Raw genomic sequence first — 26254 nt, 5'->3', positions numbered from 1 at the left:
TACATATTGAAGGCTCCCGGAACTATATACTCTCTACTTAATAAATCCAAGACATAAGTATCATTATTATCCCAATTCACGATGAAGAAACTGAAATACAGGTTAAATAAGTCATCCAACATCACTTAGCTACTAAGAATCAGTTTCTCCCCAAGAAAAAGTAAAGACATACAATAATTAAAACAAAACAAAAAAAAAATCATGGATTTAAAAAACTATTTCTTAGAGCCTGGTGTACCTTATCATGATTTTGAACCCCAACTTCTTTTCTTCTCTTGTTCTTGGAGGCTGAGGGTATCTTGGGAGGTTCTTCTTCCTCTTCCACGTCAGGCAATGCCACCTCTTCAAAGCCATCAAACTAAGGAGAATTTGGCGCCACTGAGTGCAGACTCTAGGCTGATTTCCCTCCTGAAGGTGGCGCCAAGTAACCCCCTCATTCCCCTTCACACCCCTAGGGCAGCCTCAGGGCCTGTACCTCATACTCTTTCTCCTCAGTCCAGTTGATCTCTTCAAAGTCACCCATCCGGCTAGCTGCTGGGCGCAGATGGTCAAAGAAGACAGAGAACTCATCCTGTAAGTGGTCGTGGCCCTTGAGGAGCTGCCACATCTGTGTCTTGAGCTGAGGAAAATTGTAGAGGCAAAGATGGGTCTCCAGAGCCTCCCCAGACCACCCTTCAAACCACTCTCTCCACTCCTACATTCTGCTTTCCTAGACACATGGAGGCCTCTCTTTGATAAGTAAGAATTGTCAAACTTCTCTCTGCTTGCTCACCCACAGGAGAGGAGTGTTAGTCACAGATGTGATTCCCAATGATAGCACTCTTTACTGCTGCCTGACTGGTCCCCAGCTAGGGTAGAGCTCAAGCGGAGGAAGGAGGCTGAATCCCTTCCAGTCTCATCACTTCCTTCCTGGAACATTCCTTCCTTGAACATCCCTTCCGGAGCACTGAAAGCACGCCTGAACCCCTGAGGGTCAGTCAGGCTCTGGATTTGAGTGGCCAGCCTCTCTGTCCTTATGCTTTACGCTTTAAGTAAACCTAAGAAACCCCTACCTTCTTCATCTCCAGGAATCCCTGGTACTCCAGGGGCAAAAGGATATGGTACAGGTTAAGGAGAAAGAAAAGGGAAGGGCCTGAGGTCCAAATGACGATAGTAAGGAAACAGGACAGGAAGGAATACCTCAGTGATCTCCTGAGGAAGACAGTCTGCACAGCCCTGGAGGACCTTGATGATCTTCTGGTGATGGGAAGGGTTCTCTGCAAAGCAAATCTCCAGCTGCCGAAGGAACTTGCGACTCTTCTCAAAAGCCTGCTGCTCCTCAAACTACCAAAGTGGAAGGAGGGCAAGAGAGGAGTCACCCACACATCTAGAACAGGACTTGAGGGCCCTATGGATGAGAACTAAGAGCAATGACCTGCAGGCTTAGGGGATGACAGGACTCTAATAAATTCTAACACCCAACTACCTTGGGCCCCTGGCATCTACCAACTTAAGAAAACTAAGATGTGAATGAAAGATTCAAGAGATGTGCATGTCTCAAGTTGTTTATTATTTTATGGGTTGTGAAATCAAACACACACTCTCACATGGTACTTCACAATTTACAAAGAATTTTAGCATATGTGTTCACCTGATCCTCACAATAATGCCAGAAGAGAAGATGAACATTATATGATCACTCCAATGTCATTTAGCTGCCATAAGACTATCAGAATGCCCTCATATTCCCTTTATTCCTATTGTCACCCTTATGAAAAAAAGCCCAGGGCTACGAGAATATCCCTCATGCTTATTTGTCAACATTGCAAATATCATCTTACTGCAGGGGCCTTGCCAACATAGCCCATTCCCTTTACTTACAACTCACTTGTCCCCTTTTCTTTAGTTTTCTATAAACCATTATATTCTAAATTCTATTCACTGCTTTTTTTTTTTTTTTAAATATTTATTATTTAGTTTTCGGAGGACACAACATCTTTGTTTGTATGTGGTACTGAGGAACGAACCCAGGCCGCACGCATGCCAGGCGAGCGTGCTACCGCTTGAGCCACATCCCCAGCCCCTCACTGCTTTTTTTTGTTGTTGTTGGTACTGGGGATTGAACTCAGGGGTATTCAACCACTGAGCCACACCCTCAGCACCATTTTGTATTTTATTCAGAGACAGGGTCTCTCTGAGTTGCTTAGAGACTCGCTTTTGCTGAGGCTGGCTTTGAACTTGTGATCCTCCTGCTTCAGCCTCCCGAGCCACTGGGATTACAGGCATGTGCCACGGCGCCCGTCTATATTCATTTTATTTTCATAACATAGATGTAGCAAAATTTATATATTGTACATATTATCACCTGAGTTTCCCCATGAAAATGTAAGCTCCATGAGGGCAGGGATTTTTTTTTTAAAAACGCTATATTCATAGCACCTGAAACTTTGCCTGACATTCCATAAACATTTATTAAAAGAATGCCTGTTATACAACTGTGAGGAGCAGAGAGCACATGACTTACCTAAGGTCTCCACTGGCAACTCAAAGTAAAATGCTCTCATTTCCCAAGTAAAGAAAATGGAAGAATGGGGTTGGAGAGAGCATCTCCCGAAGAGAGGGGCAAGGGGCAAGAGGAAAGGGGCAAGGGGCAAGGGATAGGCCTGTCTGGAAGCAGTCAAGAGACTGGGACAGTCTTACTTGACTTCATCCGACCCCAGTCACTCTGACTTATGAGTCCTGTGTACTGTTTCTGCCCATCAACTTACTAATCCACAGGCCAAAGCTTGCTCAGGCAGCAGGAAAGCAGCAAAGTCCTTCAACAGTTGAGGCCAGTCTTGGAGCAGAATTTGCAAGCTTTTGTAGAGATCCACAGCAGTCTGCCTCTGGGTGCTCGACTCAAATTCATAGATGACTTGAAGAAAGTCTTCATACTTGCCAGGGATATGCTGTAGGGCTTCTCGTACCTACACAGGGAGACTTCCAATCATGAGCACCCTTTCCTTGGGCCCCAAGAAGAAGTAAGGATACAAGGGAGAAAGGTCACAATAAAAGAGCTCCAAGAAGTATCCTTCAGAAGCAAGGCCCTGAACACGTTTTTCAGATCTGATGGTTAATAGAAGACACAGAGAAATGAGCAGGGTAGAGTTCTTTTTCTGATAGTGGGCAACAGGAGAACCTTCATTTCCAGAGGCCAGAACCCTGACTTCAAAACTGATAATGCTTTTCTCTAGGCTCTAAGTTCTTCTTCCTGATTTCGGTCCCATAATGATATAGAAAAGGAGTGTTTCGTATTTCAGCATAGTGTCATCTGAGGGCACATAATACATACATTTGAAATGTTGGTTGAACACTGGGAGATAAGAAAAAGCCTCAACTATGCTGCTACTACCTTCCTTTGCTGGAAGGATAAAGGAACCAGCTAGTTACTGAAAGAGAGCTACTAAGGCACAACTAAACACAGGTGGGCTCCCATCTGAAGACCAAGGTACTTCCCTGAAATCTGCTCTCTGGCCAGTGTACCAGCTGTCTTTTTTCCTCAGGCCAAAGGGCTCAGTGAAGGTTTTTATTACTCCATAGATAGTAAAGACACAATGTTCTACTGATGATAAGGTATCACTCCCCCCCTCAAAATCTGCACAAAAGGGGATTATTTTTGGTGTTAATCATCAACTCACACTAAGCTCTGTGCCTTTGGCTCTCTCACAAGACCTCTTTTGGTAGTTCCATGCAAGCTAAGGCAAAGACAGACAGTGCCAGCTATATAGTCTTTAAAAACAAAAACAAAAACAAAAAAAAACCCACCTTTTTTCTTCTTTGCAATACTGGGGATAGAACCCAGCGCTCTGTGTATGCTAGGTGAGTGCTCTACCACTGAGTTATACCCTCAACCCCAGACTTCATTTTTCATTTTTTTTAATGTTTTTTTTTTTTAGTTGTAGATGGATACAATAACCTGATTTTATTATTATTATTATTATTATTTTTTTTAATGTGGTGCCAGGGATCAAACCCAGTGCCTCACACATGCTAGGCAAGTACTCTTCCACTGAGCCACAACCCCAGCCCCTCAAACTTCATTTTTAAAACATCTCCCTTGCCAGGCAAGGTGGCACACACCTGTAATCCCAGAAGCTCAGGCAGCTGAGGGAGGAAGATCACAAGTTCAAAGCAGCCTCAGTAACTTAGAGAAGCCCTAAGCAACTTATAAGACTGTCTCTAAATTTAAAAACAAAAACAAGAAGAGGTGGGATGTGGCTTAGTGGTTAAGCACCCCAGGTAAAATCCCCAGTACCAAAAAACACAAAAAATAAATAAATAAATAAAGCATCTCCCTTAAAGGAGAAGAAACCACATTCATAGGGATTAACAGTAACAGAAGCAGCATTTGCCTACCCTAGTCAGATAAGCCTGGGCAAAGGCCAAGTCCTTCTGCTCCCTCAGTGGATCCCGCTCAAGAATGTCCTCATCGTAGAGCAACAGCAGCTTGGAGGTGTCCTTGCTGGCCCGAGCCCGACTTCCTCGCTTGTTGCGAGCTCGATGATTGCTCCGGGCCTTTCCAGCAGCTTTGATGCTTTCTCCTTGGAGTACATATGAAAAGGATTGTTTCTTGGTCCCTGCAACCTCTGCTCCTCCCATCTACCACATGTGCCCCCTCTCCAATCCTAGTCAATGTCACAGAGCAACTTGGGAAAAGAGTGGCAGGGAAGTGGTAGGAGAGGCAAGTTGGCCTCTATCAAGTCGGCTCCATGCAGAGGCTCCAGCAGAAGTGGGTTAACTAGGACAATAAGGAGAGGAATTTCAGGGTTTTTTTTTTTGTGTGTATTTTTGGTTTTTTGCTTTTGTGGTAGTGGGGAATGAAGGGTGCTCTACCACTGAGCTACATTCCAGACCTTTTTATTTTGAGATGGGATCTCATTAAGTTGCCCAGGATGTCCTCAAGCTTTGATCCCCCTGCCTCAGCCTCCTCAGCAGCTGGGATTACAATTATGTGCCACCACACCTGGCAAGCCACATCTTGAAAAAGGAAGTCTAAAAGTAAGTGTGGCTTTATGCTGGGCTCCCAAGAGACTTGATGAGGAAACAAGCAGTGTTTTCTGATACAAACACAGCTCTTTGCCTCATCCATGATAAACGAGGGAAGAAACAGTATGAAAACTTAGAACAAACTATTACAAACCCTGCGGCTGATGAGAATCAAAATTTTCTAATCATCTCTTTTCTGCAAAGGTACCACATTAAACATCTGTTTGGGGGAAGGGAGGCTACAGGAAAGATTCAGATTTCCTCTAGAATCATCCAGCTGATTTGTAAGCAACCCACTCTGCACACCCTCACAATGAAGCCCAGTGAGACCTGACTCTAGGCACAGGCCTGCCACCCTCACCTGGTGGGGTTCTGCTGGTCTCCACTTCTGGAGCAGTCTTTGGGGAGGCCAAGGTGGAAGGGGGCTTCTCAGCAGCATCTCCAACTGCTTCATCAGTCATCTCATCCTCTTTCTGTAGATTTTCCATTCCTTCAGCTTCTTCTTCCTCCTCTTCTTCCTGCTCAGAGTTCTCCTCCTGGGAGTTCTCTTCCTCAGACTCACACTCCTGACTCATGCGCCTTTCAGATGCCAGCCAAGTCAGCTTCTCCATTGTTTCCTGCCATCCCCCAAAAGAGTATTTATAAGGGCTCCTGGTAGCTCCCAAATGCTGAAGCATAGAGCTGTCTCAGGAGAGTCTGAGGTTAATCAATGGGCCCACTACTCCCTGGGTTAGGAAATGGGCCTGAGAGAAGAGGAGAGAAAAAGAATGTGCCTTTTGAAAGGGTTCTCTATTCCCTTAAGATAAGTTTTCCTTTGCCACCATCCATACTTGTTTTTAATTTATTTTCTCCCTTCTCTTCTGTATTGTTGGAGGTCAAACCCAGGGCTTTAAATGCTAGGGATTTAAGTGTGCTCAAGTGATTATATCTAATGTTTTAATGAGTTTAGCTCAAACATCATGAGTGAAATTCTACCCTTTCCCTCAACCTCAATCCCAAAACTATGTCCTACATTCAAAAGCCAAATACAAACCGATTTGGAACTATCTGTAGATAAGAATAAGCAAGCAGATGGCATGTCAATAAATTAAACATACTACTGAGTCCCCAAATCTTTTAAAAGTATTCCCTGGCTCTTACTTGTAGTTCAGGGACAGAAAGCACAGATTCCTCAGAAGCCGATGACATCTCGTCTTCCTCATCTTGGGTGAGGTCATCAAAGTCTTCTTCTTCCTCTTCCTCTGGCCCATCCTTCTCTCCCCCCGTTTCTGGCCCAGCTGGGGTCCCCACTGAGTGGCCATCAACACTGGATGAGTCTTCAGGCTTCCCTGGAGGACTGCTTAGCACCATGTCAGGGTCCATGGAGGAGGGCACATTCTTTGGAGACCCTTTGTTCATGTCTCCCCCGGTGTTTCCCTGGGCAGTAGGCGCTTGCCAAGTGGCAGGGGGTTGAGCTGACTGTCTCCTCTCCTCCTCTTCCTGCTGGCCCGCCTGTTTCTTCACCTCTCTAGCATCACTCAACTCTTCCCTTAGGGAACCAGTGTCCAATTCCAAAAGCTGCTCTTCTTTGATTTCATTACAAATGTCCTGCTCAGTGGACCTACTGGAGATCTCCTCCCCAGGGTCTTCAGGTTCCATCTTGATGATTGTCTTTAAATCCTCACACGGAGACTTTAGAGATTCCTGGAAGCCTTGAGGCACTGGCTCCAGAGCCTGCCTCCCCTCCTCTGTTTTCACAAGAGTCCAGCGATAGGCACTGTTCTCCAACAGTGCCTCCTGGCTTTCTCCATCTGCTGGCATTGGCCCTGGGCTGTGCTCCTCCTTGGGGAAGACAGCAGTACACAAAGGAGCTAGTTCCTGGGGTTCTAATTTGGGTTCCAGGGTTTGAAAGACATTTTTCCTTTCAGTCAAAGGACAAGCAATGTCCACATTCCTTTGGGCCTTATCTTCAGGGGTGGATGGTACAGGAAGATTCACAGAATTGCCAGAAACAATTAAGGGTGAGATGGAGGAGGCCACAAGAGGCTGGTTCAATGGACAGGAAAAGGAAGTAGGGTTGACCAGGAGGGTGGTGATAGGAATGGTCTGGGGACTTGGGGCCACAGCTGCATTGACAGGCTGGATTACATTACAGCCACTGGTAAGGCTCACCACCTTCACAGTGGTGGCAGGAACAGTAAAGATAACAGGTGCAGGGTGGATGAGGTGGGCAGTTTTCAGACAGGGAGAGGCCTTGGTCCCCTTTCTTCTTGAGGGTTTCCGTCTCACACATGGCTTTCGAAACTTAGAAGGGGCAAGTGCAGGCAGCATTACTTTGGGCACAGGGGCAGAGGAGAGCAAGGTCTGTGGCTCAGACAGAGGGAAGCCAGTCCTAGCCTTAGGGGGAACCGTAGACATTGCTACAGGAGACTCAAAACTGTCGTCCCCAGTGACCCCCAGTGTAGGGACACCTGAAACTGGCTGTAAGACAGTGGCTGGCTGGATAAGGTGAGGGAAGCGAACAACCATTTTGCTTGGAGGGGCTTCGCATTGAGTTGACCTGGCTGGTGTTTTCCCAGGGTTGAAACTAGGCTGGAGAGAGGGGCTGGGTCGGATCAAGAGGGGCTTTAAGACCGATGATCGCTTCTGTCTCCAAGCCTTCCTGGAAAGACGGTCAGCAACTGGCTTCAGTTTCAGTACTACACCCTTGGGCAACAGCAGTGGGTACTGAGTTTCACTTCCCAACTCTGATCTGGCTTTTTCAAGGTCTTGTTCTGCTTTGATCTCAGTGGTTCCAGTCACAGTTCCTAGCTCTCTAGCACGATCAGCCATGTGCCGCAGTTCATCCTGGATAGATGGCAGACTGGCCTATTGGAAACAAGAATACTCTGATCAAGCACATGTCAGAATTTGGTGAGAAAAACAGGGCTTTCTTCATTTTAGGAACCTTTCAAACAGTTTCAAGATAACTTGAAGAAGAAGGGTTTTTCTGCATATCAAATTTCTAGGATGACCTCATTCTAATCATACATTCTACATACCTCTTCTCTGAGTTTCCTTTAGAAAATCTGTTATTTGAAAAAGGCTATAAAATCAGCTGGAGGAAGGGAGGAAAGGAAGGAAGGGTGAACGAGGAAGATTTCTTAAGTCCTAGTTTTATGACTCAAGTATTAGAACCTTAAAGTAGCCCTCTACAGACTTTGAGAAGGAGAACTGTACCTTTAACCAGAATGGGAGCCGGTGTTCTTCCCTCTCTACAGGTGGCTTCCACTGATGGGGCTGGATCTCCTCACAGCACTTTACCAGTACTGGCAGCTGTTTGGTCTTCTTATAAAACTGAGTATAAATAAAGCATGAGTTATATTCCTTCCAGAAATTCACCCTCTGTCAGGCTGGGGCATGGGGTGGGTATTGAGTACACACGCACACACACCAGTAGCATATGCTGAATGTTTCTGCATTTCAAATTAAACTCACCTATAACTAATAATGATTATATAATTACTTGATCTTTCCCACCTGACAATCTCCATTCCAGATACCAGGAAGGGGGGAAAAAGTTAAGGTCAAGGAAACACATGGTCAGAATATCTTACATGAGATTTGCTCCTGTTTAGCAGCTGCAATAACAGAATCTTAACTGTCATCTTGGACACATGAAAGCTTCCTTTTATGTAAATGATTGTGTGAAGGGCAATAGAAGGGAAGGGAAAGAAGAAAAAAGACTGTGGCAGTCCTGTTTTAAGAGTAAATGGAAAGGAAAACTGAATTTAAACCTCTGACAAGAAGCACCATGTATTCCACATATAGTGAGTGCCTTCTATGTGCCAAACCCTGTGCCACAACCTGAGCATACAAAAAGAGAAGCAATTCATACTCAAGGAGCTCACTTGCAGGCTGGTGGGGACAGTCAAGCAAGTAGACCAAAAAAAAAAAAAAAAAAAACATTCTAGCAGGGTGAGGTAATCCCAGTGGCTTGGGTGACTGAGGCAGGAGGACTGTGAGTTCAAAGCCAGCCTCAGCAATTTTGGGAGTTCCTAAGTAACTCAGTGAGATCTTGTCTCTAAATAAATATAAAAATAGGGCTGGGGTTGCTGGGGTTGTGGCTCAGTGGTAGAGTGCTTGCCTAGCATGTGTGAGGCACTGGGTTCGACTGTCAGCACTGCATATAAATAAATAAAGGTCCATCAACAACTAATAAAAATGTTTTTAAAAAATAGGGCTGGGGATGTTGCTCAGTGGTTAAACACCCTTGGGTTCAATCTCTGGTACCAAAAGTTAAAAAAAAAAAATCTAAATAATAAAGAAAATACAAAGATGCTCATAAAAAAATTACACAATTCAAAATTGAACAAAAAAGTTTTTTCTGCAACAGGTATAACTAAAAATGGATCTTTTTTATTATTATTATTTTAATTATTATATTATTTAATTGTACACAATACCTTTATTTTGTTTATTTATTTTTACGTGGTGCTGAGGATCAAACCCAGGGCCTTGCGCATGCTAGGCGAGTGCTCTACCACTGAGACACAATCCCAGCCCTAAAAATGAATCTTAATGGAATAGAATTTGCTACATGAAGCATGAGAAGAAAAAAGTTTACAAAATGGGCAAAACCATGAATGTGTTTAAAGAACCGAAAGAGATTGGTCTGGCTAGAAATAAAGCAATGTGGAGGAGAAATTTCAGGAGACAATGTCACAGGGAGGGCGGTAGGATAGTAGGCCTATGTGCCAGGCCAAGCAAGCTGATCATTACCCTGGAAGTAGAGCTGTCTATGGCATCCACAGGAAGGACAGAATCAATGGAGAAGAATTAGAAACACCAATAAGAAAACTACTTCATTAATCTAGATATAATAAAGCCCTAAATAAGGCAGTATGCAACAAATCAGAAAACAGAGTAAGATCACTGAGGATTGTGACAGACAACCTGTGAGTGATCAAGCAGAAAGCATCGAGGATAAGGCCCAGGTTTATGGACTGTAATGTCACAAACAAGGACAAAAAAAAAAGAATACAACTTAACACCAAAAAAAACCAAATAACCCAGTCAACAAAAGGGCAAAGGAACTGAACAGACACTTCACAGAAGAATAAATATGAATGATCAACAAATGTATGGAAAAAATGTTCAACATCACTAGCAATTAGAGAAATGCAAATTTAAACTACACCGAGATTTCATCTCACTCCAGTCAGAATGGCTATTATCTATAATACAAGTAACAATAAATATTGGCAAGGATGTGGAGGAAAAGGTATACTTATACATTGCTGGTGGGATTGCAAACTGGTGCAACCACCCTGGAAAACAGTATGAAGTTTCCTCAGAAAACTTGGAACGGAACCACCATCTGACCCAGTTATCCCACTTCTCGGCATAAACACAAAGAACTTAAAATCAGCACACTATTGTGATCAGCGACATCAGTGTTCACAGTAGCTCAATTCAAAATAGCTAAGCTATGGAACCAACCTAGGTGCCCTTCAATAGAAGAATGGATAAAGAAAATGTGGTACATATACACAATGGACTATTAGCAATAAAGAAGATAGCCTCCAGTTCTATCCATTTATGAGCAAATGCCATTTGCTCATAAATGGATAGAACTGGAGGCTATCAAGCTAAGTGAAGTAGGCCAATCCCAAAAAACCAAAGGCCAAATGTTCTCTCTGATATGCGGATGCTGACTCACAAATGTGGGGGCGGGGGACAGGGGAGGTTCACCGGATTAGACTGTGGGAATGGGGGATAGGAATGGGAAAGACAGTAGATGGATTCAGACATAAATCTCCTATGATCATATATGAATTCACGACCAGTGTAGCTCCAAATCATGCATAACCACAAAAATAGGAAGTTATACTCCATGGATGTATAATATTTCAAAATATACTCTACCTTCATGTATAACTAAAAATAACCCAAAAGAAAGAATTAAACTGGGAGTGGAGGGAAGAATAGAAGTTCATTGGATTAGACAAGGGGAATGAAGGGAAGGGAGAGGAGATGGGCATAGGAAAGATAGTACAATGAATCAGACATAACTTTCCTATGTTCATATATGAATACATGATCAGTGTAACTCCACATCATGTACAACCACAAGAATAGGAAGTTATACTCTATGCATGTATATTATGTCAAAATATACTCTACACTCTACTAAAAAAAACAAATAAATTTTTTTTAAAAGAGAGAAATCATAGAAGTTGAGAAAAAATTTTGATTACTATTAAATAGTCGATTGTCCTAAACATTGTTTATGTATTTGAAGCAATATAATGATACACATAGAAGAGTTTTTGACCTTCAATATAACTGTGTCCTGGATTGGCCTAAAGGAGACTATTTCTCTGATCTGAAAATTTATTTATTTTTTATTTTATTTTATTTTTTGTAGTTGTAAATGGACAGAACACCTTTATTTTGTTTGTTTATTTTTAGGTAGTACTAAAGATTGAACCCAGTCCTTCACATATGTTACACAAGCACTCGGCCACAGAACTACAGCCCCACCAACCCCGATCTAGAAATTTTGATTGGAAATAAAAATGTCTCAGAGACTTAAAAAAAAAAAAAAGTGACAATTATTAACTTGCTACCTAGATTATATGTGGAGATAAACACCATTCCCCCCCCCAAAAAAATGCTGGTTAGCAGAAAAAAAAATCTTTTTTTTTTCTCCATAACAAGCTTCATAGACCACTCTTAAATCATTTAAATATTTGACCTTTGATATATACAGAAGTTTGGTATAAATATCTAAATAAAAATGCAGAGTTAAGGGGAAGAATATAAGTGGAATATTTTCTACATTTATAAAGTTAAAGTAAAAGAAACAGACTAGGCTGGGAATGTGGCTCAAGTGGTAGGGCGCTCGCCTGGCTTGCGTGCGGCCTGGGTTCGATCCTCAGCACCACATATAAATAAAGATGTTGTGTCTGCCGAAAACTAAAAAATAAATATTAAAATTCTCTCTCTCTCTTAAAAAAAGAAAGAAAGAAAGAAACAGTGACTGGCCAGAAGGAGTCAAGGATTTGTGAAATCTTTTAAGACTTGAATATCTTCATACTTAAGGGAAATATCCATAAGAATACTGAAGGTATTCCACACGAAAATAATGGATTAATGCCCCCAAAAGGGCAAAAAGGGAATTAATCTAGTGTATACGTGGGAAGAATTAGTCCTACATATAAGAAGGTCCCTCTTTTAAAAAGAGAGAAGGATAGACACACAGAGGTGAGGTAGTGGATGGAGCTTTCTGGAAGCACTCACTTTAATGATGTTGTCGGGAGCTTTGTTCAAGTTGAGGTTCTTGATTCTCACCGTCAGCTGGTGGGCAGTCTTGCAGGTTATTAGGTACTTGCTGATTAGAGGCTTTGGAGACTCAGTCCCTTCAAAATGCTTCAATCCTAAAGCTAACAAACTGAGAAAGGTACAATGAGGCTAAATCTCACCTTGCAGTCCTTTCTTCTAAAAACCCTCCCCAGACGACTCCATACATTTTACAATCCACTTTTTTACGTTTTCTTCCTTCTGCTTTCCAGTACTGGGGATTGAACACAAGGATGCATTACAAGTGCACCACTGAACTACATTCCTAGCCCTTTTTATTTTTTGAGACAAGGTCTCAATAAGGTGCTGAGGCTGGATTTAACCTCCTGCTTTAACCTCTCAAGTCCCGGAATTATAGCCATGTGCCATTGTACCCAATTTTCAGTTCTCTTCTTTACATCTAATTCTTATACATGTTGATGGCTACTCTATATAAAAGTTCAGCTATTTAGAAAGCTCTAAGAACTATGAGTAAGCCGGGAACAGTGGCACATGCCTCTAACCCAAGGAACTCAGGAGAAACAAATTCAAGGCCAGTCTCAGCAACTTAGAGAGACCTTGTCTCAAAATAAAAAATAAATAGGGCTGGGAAAGTAGCTCAGTGGTAAAGATCCCTTGGTTTCAATCCCTAGTACCTCTTCCTCCCGAAAAAAAATAATAATTAAAAACTGAGAGTAAGACCAAACAAAAGGGCTGGGGATGAAACTCAATGGTTGAGCTGAGCTCGGGGGCACACACCTGTGATCCCAGCAGCTCAGAAGGCTGATGCAGGGAAGATTGAGAGTTCAAAGCCAGCCTCAGCAACAATGAGGTGCTAAGCAACTCAGTGAGACCCTGTCTATAAATAAAAATACAAAATAGAGCTATGGATGTAGCTCAGTGGCCAAATGCCCCTGAGTTCAATCCCTGGTACCCCCCCAAAAAAACAATAAACTCAACGGTAGAATGACTGCATGGTATGTGTTAAGTGCTGGGATCAATTTCTAGCAACACAAAAAAAGAGCGGGATGGGAGTAGGGGTGGAGAGCTTTTGCAAAAGAATCAAACAGGAGTTTTCACAAGTAAGCATGAAAAGGAGAAATAATGCATAAAGCATTAATAAGCCAGGCACAGTGGTGTGGGCCTCCTGTCCCAGCTACTCAGAAGGTTGAGAAAGGAGGATCACATGAGCCCAGCAGTTTAGGTCCAGCCTGGGCAACTTTTTTAGGAAGTTACCAGGGATGGCACTCAGAGGCACTTGACCACTGAGCCACATCTGCAGCTCTATTCTGTATTTTATTTAGAGACTGAGTCTCACTGAATTGCTTATCGCCTGGCCTTTGCTAAGACGACTTTGAACTCATGATCCTCCTGCCTCAGCCTCCAAGCCACTGGGATTACAGGCATGTGCCACCACTCCCAGCTCTGGGAAACATTTTTAAAACAGAAAAAAACCATTAATAAATATAAGATCATAATGAGTTTTACGCTTTTTTAAAAAAAATTCAGTAGTAAGACCGAGCCTAAGGCTTCACACATGCTAGGCAAGCACTCTACCACTGACTTAGATGAGCTTTATATTAACCATACAAAGAAAATTCAAAGGGAATACAAAGGAAAGAGAATTATTCTAACAAAACAAACATAAAATTAATAATGGGTGCCACTGACAATTAAATCAACAACATGATCCCTAACATCACATACAAGATTATAATTACATGGGGGTGACAGTTTGGTTTATATATCAAGAACCATGATAACAGACTTTATTTAATAATTCCACTATTGAAAATTTACCGACAGGAAAGAACTTAAAATAATTTAATGCCAGATATAGTGTTATATGCCTGTAATCCCAGTGACTTGAGAGGCTGAGGCAGGAGAATTGCAAGTGTGTGGCCATTCTGGGGAACCTGGCAAGACCCTGTCTTAAAATAAACAACTATATAGCATTGTGTAGCTCAGTGTATAGCAACCCTTGGTTCAATCTCCAGCACTGAGGGAAAGAGAGAAAAGATTTTTTTTTTTTTAGTTGAAGATGAACACATTACCTTTATTATTTTATTATTCTTTTTAATTTTTTAATATCTTTATTTATTTTTATATAGTGCTAAGGATTGAACCCAGTGCCCCACATGTGCAAGGCAAGCGCTCTGCCACTGAGCCTCAATCTCAGCCCAATTATTTTATTATTTTTATGTGGTGCGGAGGATCAAACCCAGGGCCTCCCATGTGCTAGGCAAGCGTTCTCCTATTGAGCCACAACCCCAGTCTGAGAGAAAAGATTTAAAAAAATTTTTTTTTTAAATTTATATATGACAGCAGAATGCATTACAATTCTTATTTTATATATATAGAGCACAATTTTTCATATTTCTGGTTGTATACATAGTATATTCACACTAGTTCGTGTCTTCATACATATACTTTGTATAGTAATGATCATCATATTCCATCATAATTAAGATTTTTTTTTAAATATTTTTTTAGTTGTAGATGGACACAAGACCTTCATTTATATGTGTTGCTGAGGATGGAACCCAGTGCCCTCCACATGCAAGGAGAGCACTCTACCACTGAGCTACAACCCCAGCCCCGAGAGAAAAGACTTCTAAAAGCTGTATGCACAAAGATCCTAGTGTAAGCCCCACATACAATAAAAAAGGTGGAGGGAAAGCTAGGTTGTGGCTCAGGGAAGACAGCTTGCCTAGTATGTGTGAGGCACTGGGTTCCATCCTCAGCACCACATAAAAATAAATAAAATAAAGGTCCATCAACAACTAAAAAAAAAAAAAGAGGGAAAAAGTGGTCAATGAAAGGATTATAATGGGGCAATTTAAATGGAGAGTAGTTATACAAGAAATACAAAGAGTAAAACCATTGTTTGGGGTGGTATGAGAATAAAAACTTCCTCATCAAAGCTTTTCCTTGCATAGTATTTTTTTATTTATATATGACAGTGGAACGTATTACAATTCTTATTACATATATACAGCACCATTTTTCATATCTCTGGTTATATACACAGTATATTCACACCAATTTGTGTCAAATGAAAAGTCTGAATTTTTTTTTTTTTTCTTTTGGTGCTGGGGATGGAACCCAGGGCTTTGTGCACGCAGGGCAAGCACTCTACCACTTGAGCTACATCCCCAGCTTCCTTGCATAGTATTTCAAGGATGGTCTTATGGTAAGTAAAAGATAAAACAATGATTCTTAAACATTTCAAATCAGCAGTATTTAGCACTGCTTGAACAAGTACACACTACAGAACTCAATCCACTACACTGCTTTTCTTTTTGTTTTTGTGTCCCTGACTTATTATACATGTTTTATTTCCCCTAACCACCTGAAGAGGAACTGCCTTCATAAAATAGTTGGTTCTTCTGAAGCCCCACAGTAAACACTTACTTGTCCTCAGCCTTGGTGAAGATGATCTTATCCTGAGGATTCTTTGCCTTCAAGGAACATACTGGAAGTAGCTCTGGATACATGAAAACCTTACTTGTGGCCAGGACCCAGGCCACTTGCTTGGGCAGACAGGGCAATTCACAGGCTATAAGAAAAAAACATCTGTGATAAATAGAATTCTAGGACTAAAGAGGACTTCAAAAAAGCTTATGAATGCATGTTTGTATTTAAGTAGAGCTGCCCTTATCTGACTTGGTCCCCTCCCACCCTCCTTCCCTCACCAAAATGTGTCCAGTTTTTCTCGACCTAATATACACCTAAGGGAAGTCCCAAAGTCAATAAAAAGTTGATTCTTTCTTTCCTATGTGGGATACTTAACACACTAAGTAACATAAACACAAAGCATCTAGTAATACCTGGCACATAGTGGATACTCAAAAAAATTTTACCTCCTTCCCCCTTTAAATCCTTGAAAGATAAGAGACCTTCAACAATGCTTTCTTTCTTCCAGGATAAGATTCCAACTTCTTTTATCTCCCTCACAAATCTGGTATTCCAAATTTTTATTTTTATTTGATTCTTACTTAACTTTCATTAAGTTCTCCCAGATTCCTCCTGAAGTTGGGAACAAAAAAACCATAAAAGGAATGAGACAATTCCGTCTCATTCGTTTCTGTCTTCCTATCTTAGCCTCTTAATTTAAGGTACCTCTAACTTTCCAGAGACAGAAACTACTATATTTACACTTAGACCGTAAAACAAGCAGTCAGGGCAATGAGCCCCATAAAGCCTTTTCTAAATGTAAAAGTCACTCCCTAAAATTAACCTGTATAAATATTCCAAACATTCCAGCTGACTGCTTTGTTCTAGAGTGGTGGGAAAATTAGAATGGGCCAGACCTGAGTGAAGGCTATAGACTCAAGGGCTAGGAGGGCACAACTAATCAGGAGGTCAGGAGCCAAATCAACAGCCTTAATTAGCACTCTTCTAATAACTGTTTATCTTTATAACTTTTATTTTTATCAAATAAAAATACCTATTTAGCACTAGACAGTAATCAATGACCCTACCTGCTAGCTATATTAACCCCTAGACTAGCACACCTGAATGGAAACCTGCTATCAGGTCCCCTCTCGCCTGGCAAGACCTCTGTTTCTTTTCTTGCTGGAATAAATCCTACTCTTTCACTCCCACCCTCAACTGTCCATGGGTTTCACTCTTTGAATTCATGAGACAAAAACCTAAAGGTCATTGGCAGGTGGCCTGGGTTTGCTGTGATGCTAGAGAACTGGAACACAGGTCCAACTCGCCAACACCCAAGAATCTGTCCTGTCGGCTGAGACCAGTCACTATGGTGAGGGTACCACTTGTAGCAAACAGCTACAGCTACAGCCAAGGGGTCTAATCTAACTACAGAAGGAGAGGTTGATTATCCCTTTTCAATACTTCTTCCAAAACTGTTATTTTTAAATCACCAATAAAAACATAGAACACTAGGTGTAAAAATTATTACTATGTTTGGTATTTAGTCAAGTTTTCATTACCAAAATACAGCTATGAAAGCAGGATGGCATCAGTGCCATATTTAAATTGAACTATATTCAGTTACTATAAAACTCATGGATATATTTATTTTATTTTCATTTTTTTTTGAGACAGTGTCTCACTAAATTCCTTAACCAGGCCTTGAACTTGGAGTTCTCCTGCTTCAGCCTTCCAAGTCACTGGGATTACAGGTATGTGCCACCACACCCAGCAAGATAGGGATTTAAAATCAAATCCATACACAACCCCAAATCCACAACAACACACAAATAATTTGCTAAATCAGAAAACAAATAAGAAGCAAATATTTGGTGTTAGGGAACAAAGAAAATATTTTCTTAAAAAATTTTAAACCTACACAAGATAGAAACTAAACCTGAAAATTTCTTCAAAATATTGAACATGGCAAATGTATAACATCTCTAACTTGGGAATCTAACTGCCCTATCAGCATTTCATTCAAAATGAGGATATTACCTTCTCTCTATAATCATTATGGGAAATAAAATAATATGGTCTTATGAGGAAGAAAATAAAAATCTTAACATGGACAAATTTCACCACTTGACTTACATCTTTACCAGACCCCAATTTTCTAGACAGGATAACTAATACCTACATATAATTCAAGTCCACTTATTAGCAGAGTCCCACATCTCTACTCGTATTCTGTCCACTGACTCCATGCCTTATCAAAGCACAAATCTTATGTAACTCTACAATACAGATAGAGTGCAAAGGAAGGATAAAAGAGAAAAGAAAGAAATTATATGTATTCTGTGTCCTCCCTCCTAGGAAATTATCCCTAGGAAATTATTTAAGGCTCCCATCTTTTGTTGCAAATAAAAACTTGAAGTTGACATATTTGTCCCCTACCAGTCTTCTTGACAGTTTTACGAGGGCTCCAGTCAATGCTGACATGTGTGTTGAAGTCTTCAATGAGCTGCATAGCTCCCATTAAGTTACAGGGTTGAAACAAGGTCTGAAACTTGGGGTTGAACTGATGATGCAGGGCAATGGAGCTTTGAGCAAAGGTTCCCAGCTCTTTCTAGGAAAACAGAACATAAAGAAGAACATAAGAAATTCCTGACAATTAATACCAGCAGCCCTTGGCCTTTGAATGATAAACTGTCCCTCCTACTTCAGAATAAAAACAGGTAGAAATTATAAACTCTTTCATAATTAATATTGTTCCATGAAGAATTCTCTCTTTTTTCTTTTGGTACCTGGGATTGAAACCAAGGGCACTTAACCACTGAGCCACATCCCCAGGCCATCCCACCCGTTTTTCGTTTTTAATTTAGAGTCAGAGTCTTAATTGATTAGGACCTTGCTAAATTGCTGAGGCCAGCTTTGAACTCACAATCCTCCAGCCTAAGCCTCCCAAGCCACTGGGATGACAGGCATGTGCCAAAAGACTTCTCTTTTGCTGAGTTCTCAGATATTAAGGGATTGTGTAACAAATACTTGATTTGTTCATGTTTTATTCTCAGATTAGATGTTCAGCAGACTTGTCAATGTATGGTCTAATTACCAAGGTAGAATTAAGACTCTTAAAATTAAAGGTCATTATTTTTATTTATTTTTTTAAATCTTTTGGTTTCTCTGAGTATCACCTAAAAAAAAAAAAATTCTCCTCATGATCTTCTGAACACAGAGGTGAATACACCCTGCTGGACCACCAAGGGACCTTGGAGCACTAGCAAATACACTACTCAAATCCCAAAGAGGTTTATCCAAGGAGCAGAGAATATCATCATTATCTATCCAAAATTACAGAAAATTTCTCCAGAATACTTTAAAGTATCACGCAAAATTAATTCTATACATAAAGCACTGATATTGAGTCTAACAAATGAACGATTATTTCAACATCTATAAATATATCAGTACCTAAATAAATAAGAAGTCAGGATAAATCCAAAGATAAGGAAATTGAATACACATCTATCATTTCCCTGGAATCAATGGCTTATGTTCTGTAAGCAAATAGGAAGCTGCAGGACAGAGTAGGAATAGCAACCAAAGACATGCAGAAAAGAAGAACAAATGTAGATTATAATCAGTGAATAACATGAGAAATGACTTGCCAAGCTAATTTTACACTCAAGTCTTTAGAGTTAGAAATATCTGGAACCTTACAAGAAATATCCTGGTGGTACTGGCCTCCAAACTGAGGTTGGGGTTGGAGATAGCGAGAAGGTGGATTTGGGTCAAAAGCTGAACATGCTGGGGAGGGAAAGAAAATAAAACATTGACATGTTATGTTACCATTTCAGGTACACAAGGAGACCTTACCAAGATGTTGCAAATTTATCACACATATTTTGCTTTCTGGAGAAAATATGAAGAACAATGCAGGATCTTGGCATGAATTTCTCAGACATATTCCCTTGAGCAAAATGATAGAACCAGAGAAAATTTAACCTCAAACCAGAGGGACTGAGATCAGAAAGAAGAAGAAAAAACAATGTCTGATATTGAAGGCTATTAAATTTCAGAATGGGTTAAAGATTCTTTGTAATCTCCAGTTCTGTTTTTTTTTTTAACTTTTTTTTTTTTTTTTTTAATTTTTAGTATTTATTTTTTAGTTATCGGCGGGCACAACATCTTTGTTTGTATGTGGTGCTGAGGATCGAACCCGGGCCGCACGCATGCCAGGCGAGCGCGCTACCGCTTGAGCCACATCCCCAGCCCAATCTCCAGTTCTGAATACTATCAGGATCCTTATGTTCATTCTTGCCTGAGCCATCTAGGAATGAACATGAGGATCTCTCCAAAATCCTAAGTGATGTGAAGATGAGATGCTCCCCAGTTTCAATGGGTAGTAAGATGGCCATCTCTGACTTTTACAATGTTGCTTATTTGGGGCTTCAGTGTCAGACCATGAGATAATCCAAAAATCACATGACCAAGAAGAGTGTTACCTGCTGCATCTGCTGTTGGAGTCTCTTCCTTTGTGCAGAGTCTAGAATCAGAGTCTGATGAACTTTCTCACTCTGAGGCTTAAGCCTCTCCACCTCCTGTTGCTGTTTGGCTGAAGATTTCTTCATCTTCAGTTGTTCAAGTAGCTCCTTCACTGTCCGATGTTGTTCATTTAGCAGGTTGGCCAGTGGTTCCTCAAAACTATCCCCAAAAGGGAGATGATTTATTTAAATATTTCTCTAGGTCATCAACACATTCAGTTCCTCCTAATAGTATGCTAAAATAACCTGGAAAATGTCTACTTACTGCTAATCCTCAAATCCCATTTTAGACATCAAACTCCCAATACTGTTACACAGATTCAGTAAGATGATTCTGGGGCTGGGAATACAGCTCGGTGACAGACAGCTTGCCTAGCATGGTTGAAGCTCTGGGTTTGATCTCCAGCACCCACTTGTATAAAACTTTCTAAATAAATAAAATGATTATGAATTGTGTCCCCATCATATTTTTCTACAATTACTCCTCTAAGTAGTATACAAATAGAGAGGAAATTAAACAAGCAAGGAAAGAAAAATAGGAACAACAAAACAGCAAAGAGGCTGTGGTCACTCATTATTCTTGCATTATACTGACACATCCATATTACTCTGTGACTTGTTCTAACAGTGATACAGAATCTTCCAAATGAACAGCATTTGTTCTCTAATTTACCTACTACTCCCATCTTAGGTCTAACTTCTCCCATGTACCTCTCCATAAGGCTTCCTAGCCTTCCCTTCTTAAAAAGTCAAAGCCCTTCTTGAATAAAGTAGAAAGAATATTATTAAAACATATGATTTTATATACTGATTACTATATCTTGTCTCTTCCACTAAACTGAAATGTTTATGAAGGCGTAGCTTTCAGAGGAATCCCAGGCTTTTTACTAAGGTAATATTGTTAAGTGAAACCACAGGACAGGGGCTGGGGCTATAACTCAGAGGTAGAGAACCTGCTTCACACATATGAGGCAGTGGGTTCAATCCTCAGCACCACATAAAAATAAATAAAGATATTGTGTCCATTACAACTGAAAAATAAATTAAAGGGCTGGGTCTATACCTCAGTGGCAGAGCGCTTGCCTATCACGTGTAAGGCTCTGGGTTCCATCCTTAGCATCACATACAAATAAAATAAAGGTGATCTGTCCATTTACAACAACCAAAATTTTTTTTAAAAAATAATAAATTAAAAAAAAAAAAAACAAAAAAACACAGGACAGCTGGCACAGTAGTGCATGCCTATAATCCCAGGGCTTGGGAGGCTGACAAAGGAGGATCCTGAGTTCAAAGCCAGCCTCAGCAATGGGAAGGCACTAAGCAACTCAGTGAGATCCCGTCTCTAAATAAAATACAAAATAGGGCTGGGGATGTGCCTAAGTGGTCAAGTGCCCCTGAGTTCAATCCCTGGTACCAAAAAACAAACCAACACTGGACAAATGAGAGGTCTGCTAGCTTTTGCTGTGCTCCACCCATGGTACACACTGCATCCTAGCCTTTAGCCATCCACCTAATAATTGTATGCTGCTACTCACAATGGATAACAATAGATTAAAGTATAGATTCAAAACTATTACAAAATTATTTTCTGGGTTTAAGAATGCCAACTTCACTGGGCGCAATAGCACATGCCTACAATCCCAGAGACCCAGGAGGCTGAGGGAGGACGACTGGCAAGTGCAAGACCAGGCTCGGCAACTTAGCAAGACCCTCAAGCAACTTAAAGATACCCTGCTTCAAAGTTTAAAAGCACCTCTGTTCTGAAAAGAAAAAAGAAACACCAACTTCCTGTGAAAAGGTCAATACATGTGTTTCAGGCTCCTAGGACATTATTGCAGGTGCTTCATGGTTTGCTCAATCAATGTGTAAGTGACTAATAATTTTTAATAACATCTACTAGATATTAATGGCAAATAAAGAAAACAAAAGGGACACACTGAATATTATAATTTAGGATAATTTCTGTGGCTGGCCACACAGAGTCCTTCACACCTCTCCAGTACCACTCACCTGGAAAGGTTGCTCTGAATGCCAGCTACTGTTTTCTCTCCCTTCCCAAACAGATACAGCTTGCACTGTAGCTGCACTGCCCCATAACAAGGAGACTTTTTACTTCACACCTAATTTCCCACAGGACTCTGCGTGCTTATAAAAGTAACATGTGGTAGTTGAAGATGGGGAAACTGTTAATTATAACTTTCTAAAAACTTTTTCAGAAATAGACTTTTTCTCCACTCTTAAGCCTCAAGGTCCTTGGCTAGCCTACCGTAGGGCTTGAGGGGTATTGAAGTTAGGACGAGACTCAGCCACTCGTTCTTCCTCCTCTGGGCCATCATCTTCCATGTTGGAGAATCCCATCTCATCTTGAAACTATGGGCAAAGAAAAATTAAGTTTTCCTGGGAAATGGGCCTATTTAAGTCACTCCAGCAGTTACATGATTAAGTGAAAATTAATAAGAAAGATCAACCAAGATAAGAATGACCAAAGGTGGAGGAAAAGACATTGGGATACAGTCACAGAGGTGGGTAAAATCAGCTTTCTCAAGAAAACAGATGTGTTGTCAGCTGCCTCAGGAGAATAGTCTGTCTCAACCCTGACACACAGGGGTCCTACAAACCTCAAGGGCATAAGAAAGACTAGCAAATATGTAACTCAGAATCATCAATCTTTTACACAGAAATATCTTTCATGAGACAAATTTATGAAAAGGTTATGTATTTGTGCTCGAGTATTTAAACTATAATCTTTAAGGGAACACAAAATGATAGTTGGGGAGGACATCAAAAATTTGTAAGGAAAATCTCACTAGGAATAAACTACACATGAAAAATCAAGAATTTCCTAGTTAGTAAAATGTTCTCACCACAGTATTTATTTCTGGATGGACTAACAGGGGAATTACTCAGGCAGACCACCTTTTGGAGAAAGAATTCCATAGACCAAAGGTCAAAGCTTGCTAGAGAATCTACTTTCCTTTCTTTTTCTTTTTTCCCCCATTATAACAAATTTTCAATTTATTTGAAGCAATTCAGTTTCAAAGACTTTAAATTATAGCAGTCACAGAAAAAAACAAGGCAGAGTCAGAAACAATAAAAGAATGATCAGGAATACTGTTTTTTTGTTTTTAACAGTCATGGGTTTATTCAAAAACACAGTTGCACAAAAGTATTAACTTTGAAGTTTTAAAAGGGAGATTCTTTTTTAAAAAATTTTAGTTGTAGATGGACACAATACCTTTATTTTAGTTTTGTGGGGTTTTGTTTTGTTTTGTGTGTGTGTGTGTGTGTGTGTGTGTGTGTGTGTGTTTTTAATGAGGTTCTGGGATCAAACCCAGTGCCTCACGTGTGCTAGGTAAGCACTCTACAAGTGAGCCACAACCCCAGCCCTAAAAGGGAGATTCTTAAGGAGCTTTACATACCACATCCATACTGCAATATGAAGAGCATTAAAATGGGACCACTAGTCATTTACATGAAAATACCGACCACAGGGAAGGAGGAGTGATACTGGCCAAACTCTATTGTTAAATTGTGTACATGTGCAAAGACATAATGACAAATCCCCATCATTATGTACAACTATAATGCACCAATAAAAAAATATGGAAGAAAAAGAAAACACCACCCACAAAACTAAATAGGCTGTATATGTGGAATAGGATGTTTGTTAAAAAAATCAATATATACATTTCATTTTAAAATAAGTATTTTAGCCAGTGCAGTGGCAGATGCTTGTAATCCCAGCAGCTCAGGAGGCTGAGACAGGAGGACTTCGAGTTCAATGTCACCCTCAGCGATGGTAAGGTACTAGGCAACTCAGTGAGACCCTGTCTCTAAATAAAATACAAAACAGGGCTGGGATGTGGCTCAGTGGCTGAGTGCCCTGAGTTCAATCCCGGTACAAAAATAAATAAATAGGTATTTTATAATATGGCACAGCATGTAATGAGAATCTTTGAGATTAAAACAGGGCATTTGGGGGCTGGGGTTGTGGCTCAGTTGTAGAGCGCTCGCCTAGCACATGCAGGGCACTGGATTCGATCCTCAGCACCACATAAAAATAAATAAAATAAAGGTATTGTGTCCACCTACACCCCCCAAAAAATTAAAAAACAAACAAACAACAACAACAACAAAAAAAAAAAAAAACAGGGCATTTCAATTGTTAAAATTAGGAGCAAAATGTTAGCTTTTTGTAGTTTCCAATCCTTCCATAAAATTTATTCCAAATGTCTTCCTTCAGTCAATTGTACAATTGTTTTAGTTTCTCCACAAATAATATAATAAATTTTATTTTAAAATACCAAACCCTACATTTTAAACTAAAAAATAAGCAGCAGCAGTACCATACTAAGTATTTTAAATATGTTCCAGTACAGAATTATAACTTCAAATAATTTGCCTTTTTTTTTTCGGTACTGGGTATGGAAGCCAAGGATTCTGTGCCACTGAACTACACTCACAGTTTGTTGTTGTTTGATACAGGGTCTCACTAAGTTGCTCAGGGCCTCACTAAGTTGCTCGCGATCTTCCTGCTTCAGCTTCCTGAGTCACTGGAACTACAGGCATGTGCCACCCTGCCTGGCACTAACTTTTTAAAAACTTATAAATACTTGGGCTGGGGTTGTGACTCAGTGATAGTGCACTTGTCTGGCATGTGTGAGGCACTGGGTTCAATTCTTAGCACCACATATAAATAAATAAATAAGGGGCTGGGGCTCAGTGGTAGAGCACTCATCTCGCATGTGTGAGGCCCTGGGTTCGATGTTCAGCACCACATATATAAAATAAAAAGGTATTGTGTCCACAACTAAAAAAATATTTAATAAATTAATTAAATATAATAAATCGTGTCCATCTACAACTAAAAAACATATTTTAAAGAAACTTACAAATATTTAAAGAGAAAAAACTTTAGATAGTCAAGAGTAAGCACTTATCTTAAACATGGAGCTGGCATGACAAGAAGGGAAAAGTACTTATCTACTCATTATATTTTATTTTTTTAAATGTTTTTTTAGTTGTAAATGGACAAAATACCTTTATTTTATTTTTTATGTGGTGCTGGGGATCGAACCTAGTACCTCATGCATGCTAGGCAAGCATTTTACCACTTAGCTACAGCCCTAGCCCCTATTCATTATATTTTATAGTAGCCATGTAAGGAAGCATACACTTACCCTTAGGCCAAATATTTTCTTCTATTTTTAATGGACATTTGCTTAAAATATATCTGAATTTTAATATTTAGCCCCAAATAGTTTTCTAACATCTATTATATTCCAATTAAATGCTGTATCTGGTAATGCTTTAAAACAATAATAATAATAACTAATGGTTCTATTCAGAAATTATAAGTATTGTGCAGGGTTCGTATCCATATCATTGGTGAAGCCAACTTAAAAATATGATTTGAAGCCAGATGTGGTAATGCATGGCTGTAATGCCAGCAGCTTGTAAGGCTGAGGCAGGAAGATCCTGTGTTCAAAGCCAGCCTCAACAACTTGGTGAGGTGCTAAGTAACTTAGCAAGACCTTGTCTAAAATTTAAAAAAAGGCTAAGAATATGTCTCAGTGGTTAAGTGCCCCTGATTTCAATCCCTTGTACAAAATAAATAAATAAATAAATAAATTTTTTATATATATATATATATATATGATTTATGATTTGAACATCTCATTAATTATCAACAGGCAATCATTCTGACTATTGAGAAATACTGCTGCTGCTTCCAAAGCCTCCCCTGCTTTTCTTCTTCCTACTAATTCAGTCTTACATGTTGTCAGTCAAGAAAGATTTACAGGGCTGTGGATGTGGCTCAAGTGGTAACGCGCTCGCCTGGCATGCGCGGGGCACTGGGTTCAATCCTCAGCACCACATAAAATAAAGATATTGTGTCCACCGAAAGCTGAAAAATAAATATTAAAAAAAAAAAAGAAAGAAAGATTTACAGGGCGGAGTTGTGGCCCACTGGTAGAGCATGTATGAGGCCCTGGGTTCAATCCTCAGCACCACATAAAGAT

At 40.3% G+C, this 26254-nt stretch overlaps 1 protein-coding gene across 9 annotated transcripts in view; it reads right to left on the bottom strand.

Annotated features, from left to right (window-relative positions):
- The window catches only part of Gon4l (gon-4 like), an 81280-nt gene that overhangs the window by 4099 nt on the left and 50927 nt on the right, over positions 1-26254 (bottom strand). For all 9 annotated transcript variants that reach the window (XM_071618351.1, XM_071618356.1, XM_071618358.1 and 6 more), the window contains 14 exons: positions 22498-22601; positions 20193-20391; positions 19408-19494; positions 18142-18313; positions 15721-15865; positions 12268-12418; positions 8203-8319; positions 6145-7851; positions 5366-5621; positions 4375-4559; positions 2748-2945; positions 1180-1323; positions 476-619; positions 239-358 (listed from right to left, as the gene is read on the bottom strand). In XM_071618351.1, coding sequence (XP_071474452.1) covers positions 239-358; positions 476-619; positions 1180-1323; positions 2748-2945; positions 4375-4559; positions 5366-5621; positions 6145-7851; positions 8203-8319; positions 12268-12418; positions 15721-15865; positions 18142-18313; positions 19408-19494; positions 20193-20391; positions 22498-22601 — 3729 coding nt within the window. The remainder of the gene's footprint in view (positions 1-238; positions 359-475; positions 620-1179; positions 1324-2747; positions 2946-4374; positions 4560-5365; positions 5622-6144; positions 7852-8202; positions 8320-12267; positions 12419-15720; positions 15866-18141; positions 18314-19407; positions 19495-20192; positions 20392-22497; positions 22602-26254) is intronic.

Source organism: Marmota flaviventris, chromosome 10 (genome assembly GCF_047511675.1).
Source record: "Marmota flaviventris isolate mMarFla1 chromosome 10, mMarFla1.hap1, whole genome shotgun sequence".
Lineage (NCBI taxonomy): Eukaryota > Metazoa > Chordata > Mammalia > Rodentia > Sciuridae > Marmota > Marmota flaviventris.
This window is presented reverse-complemented; position numbering and strand designations above follow the sequence as displayed.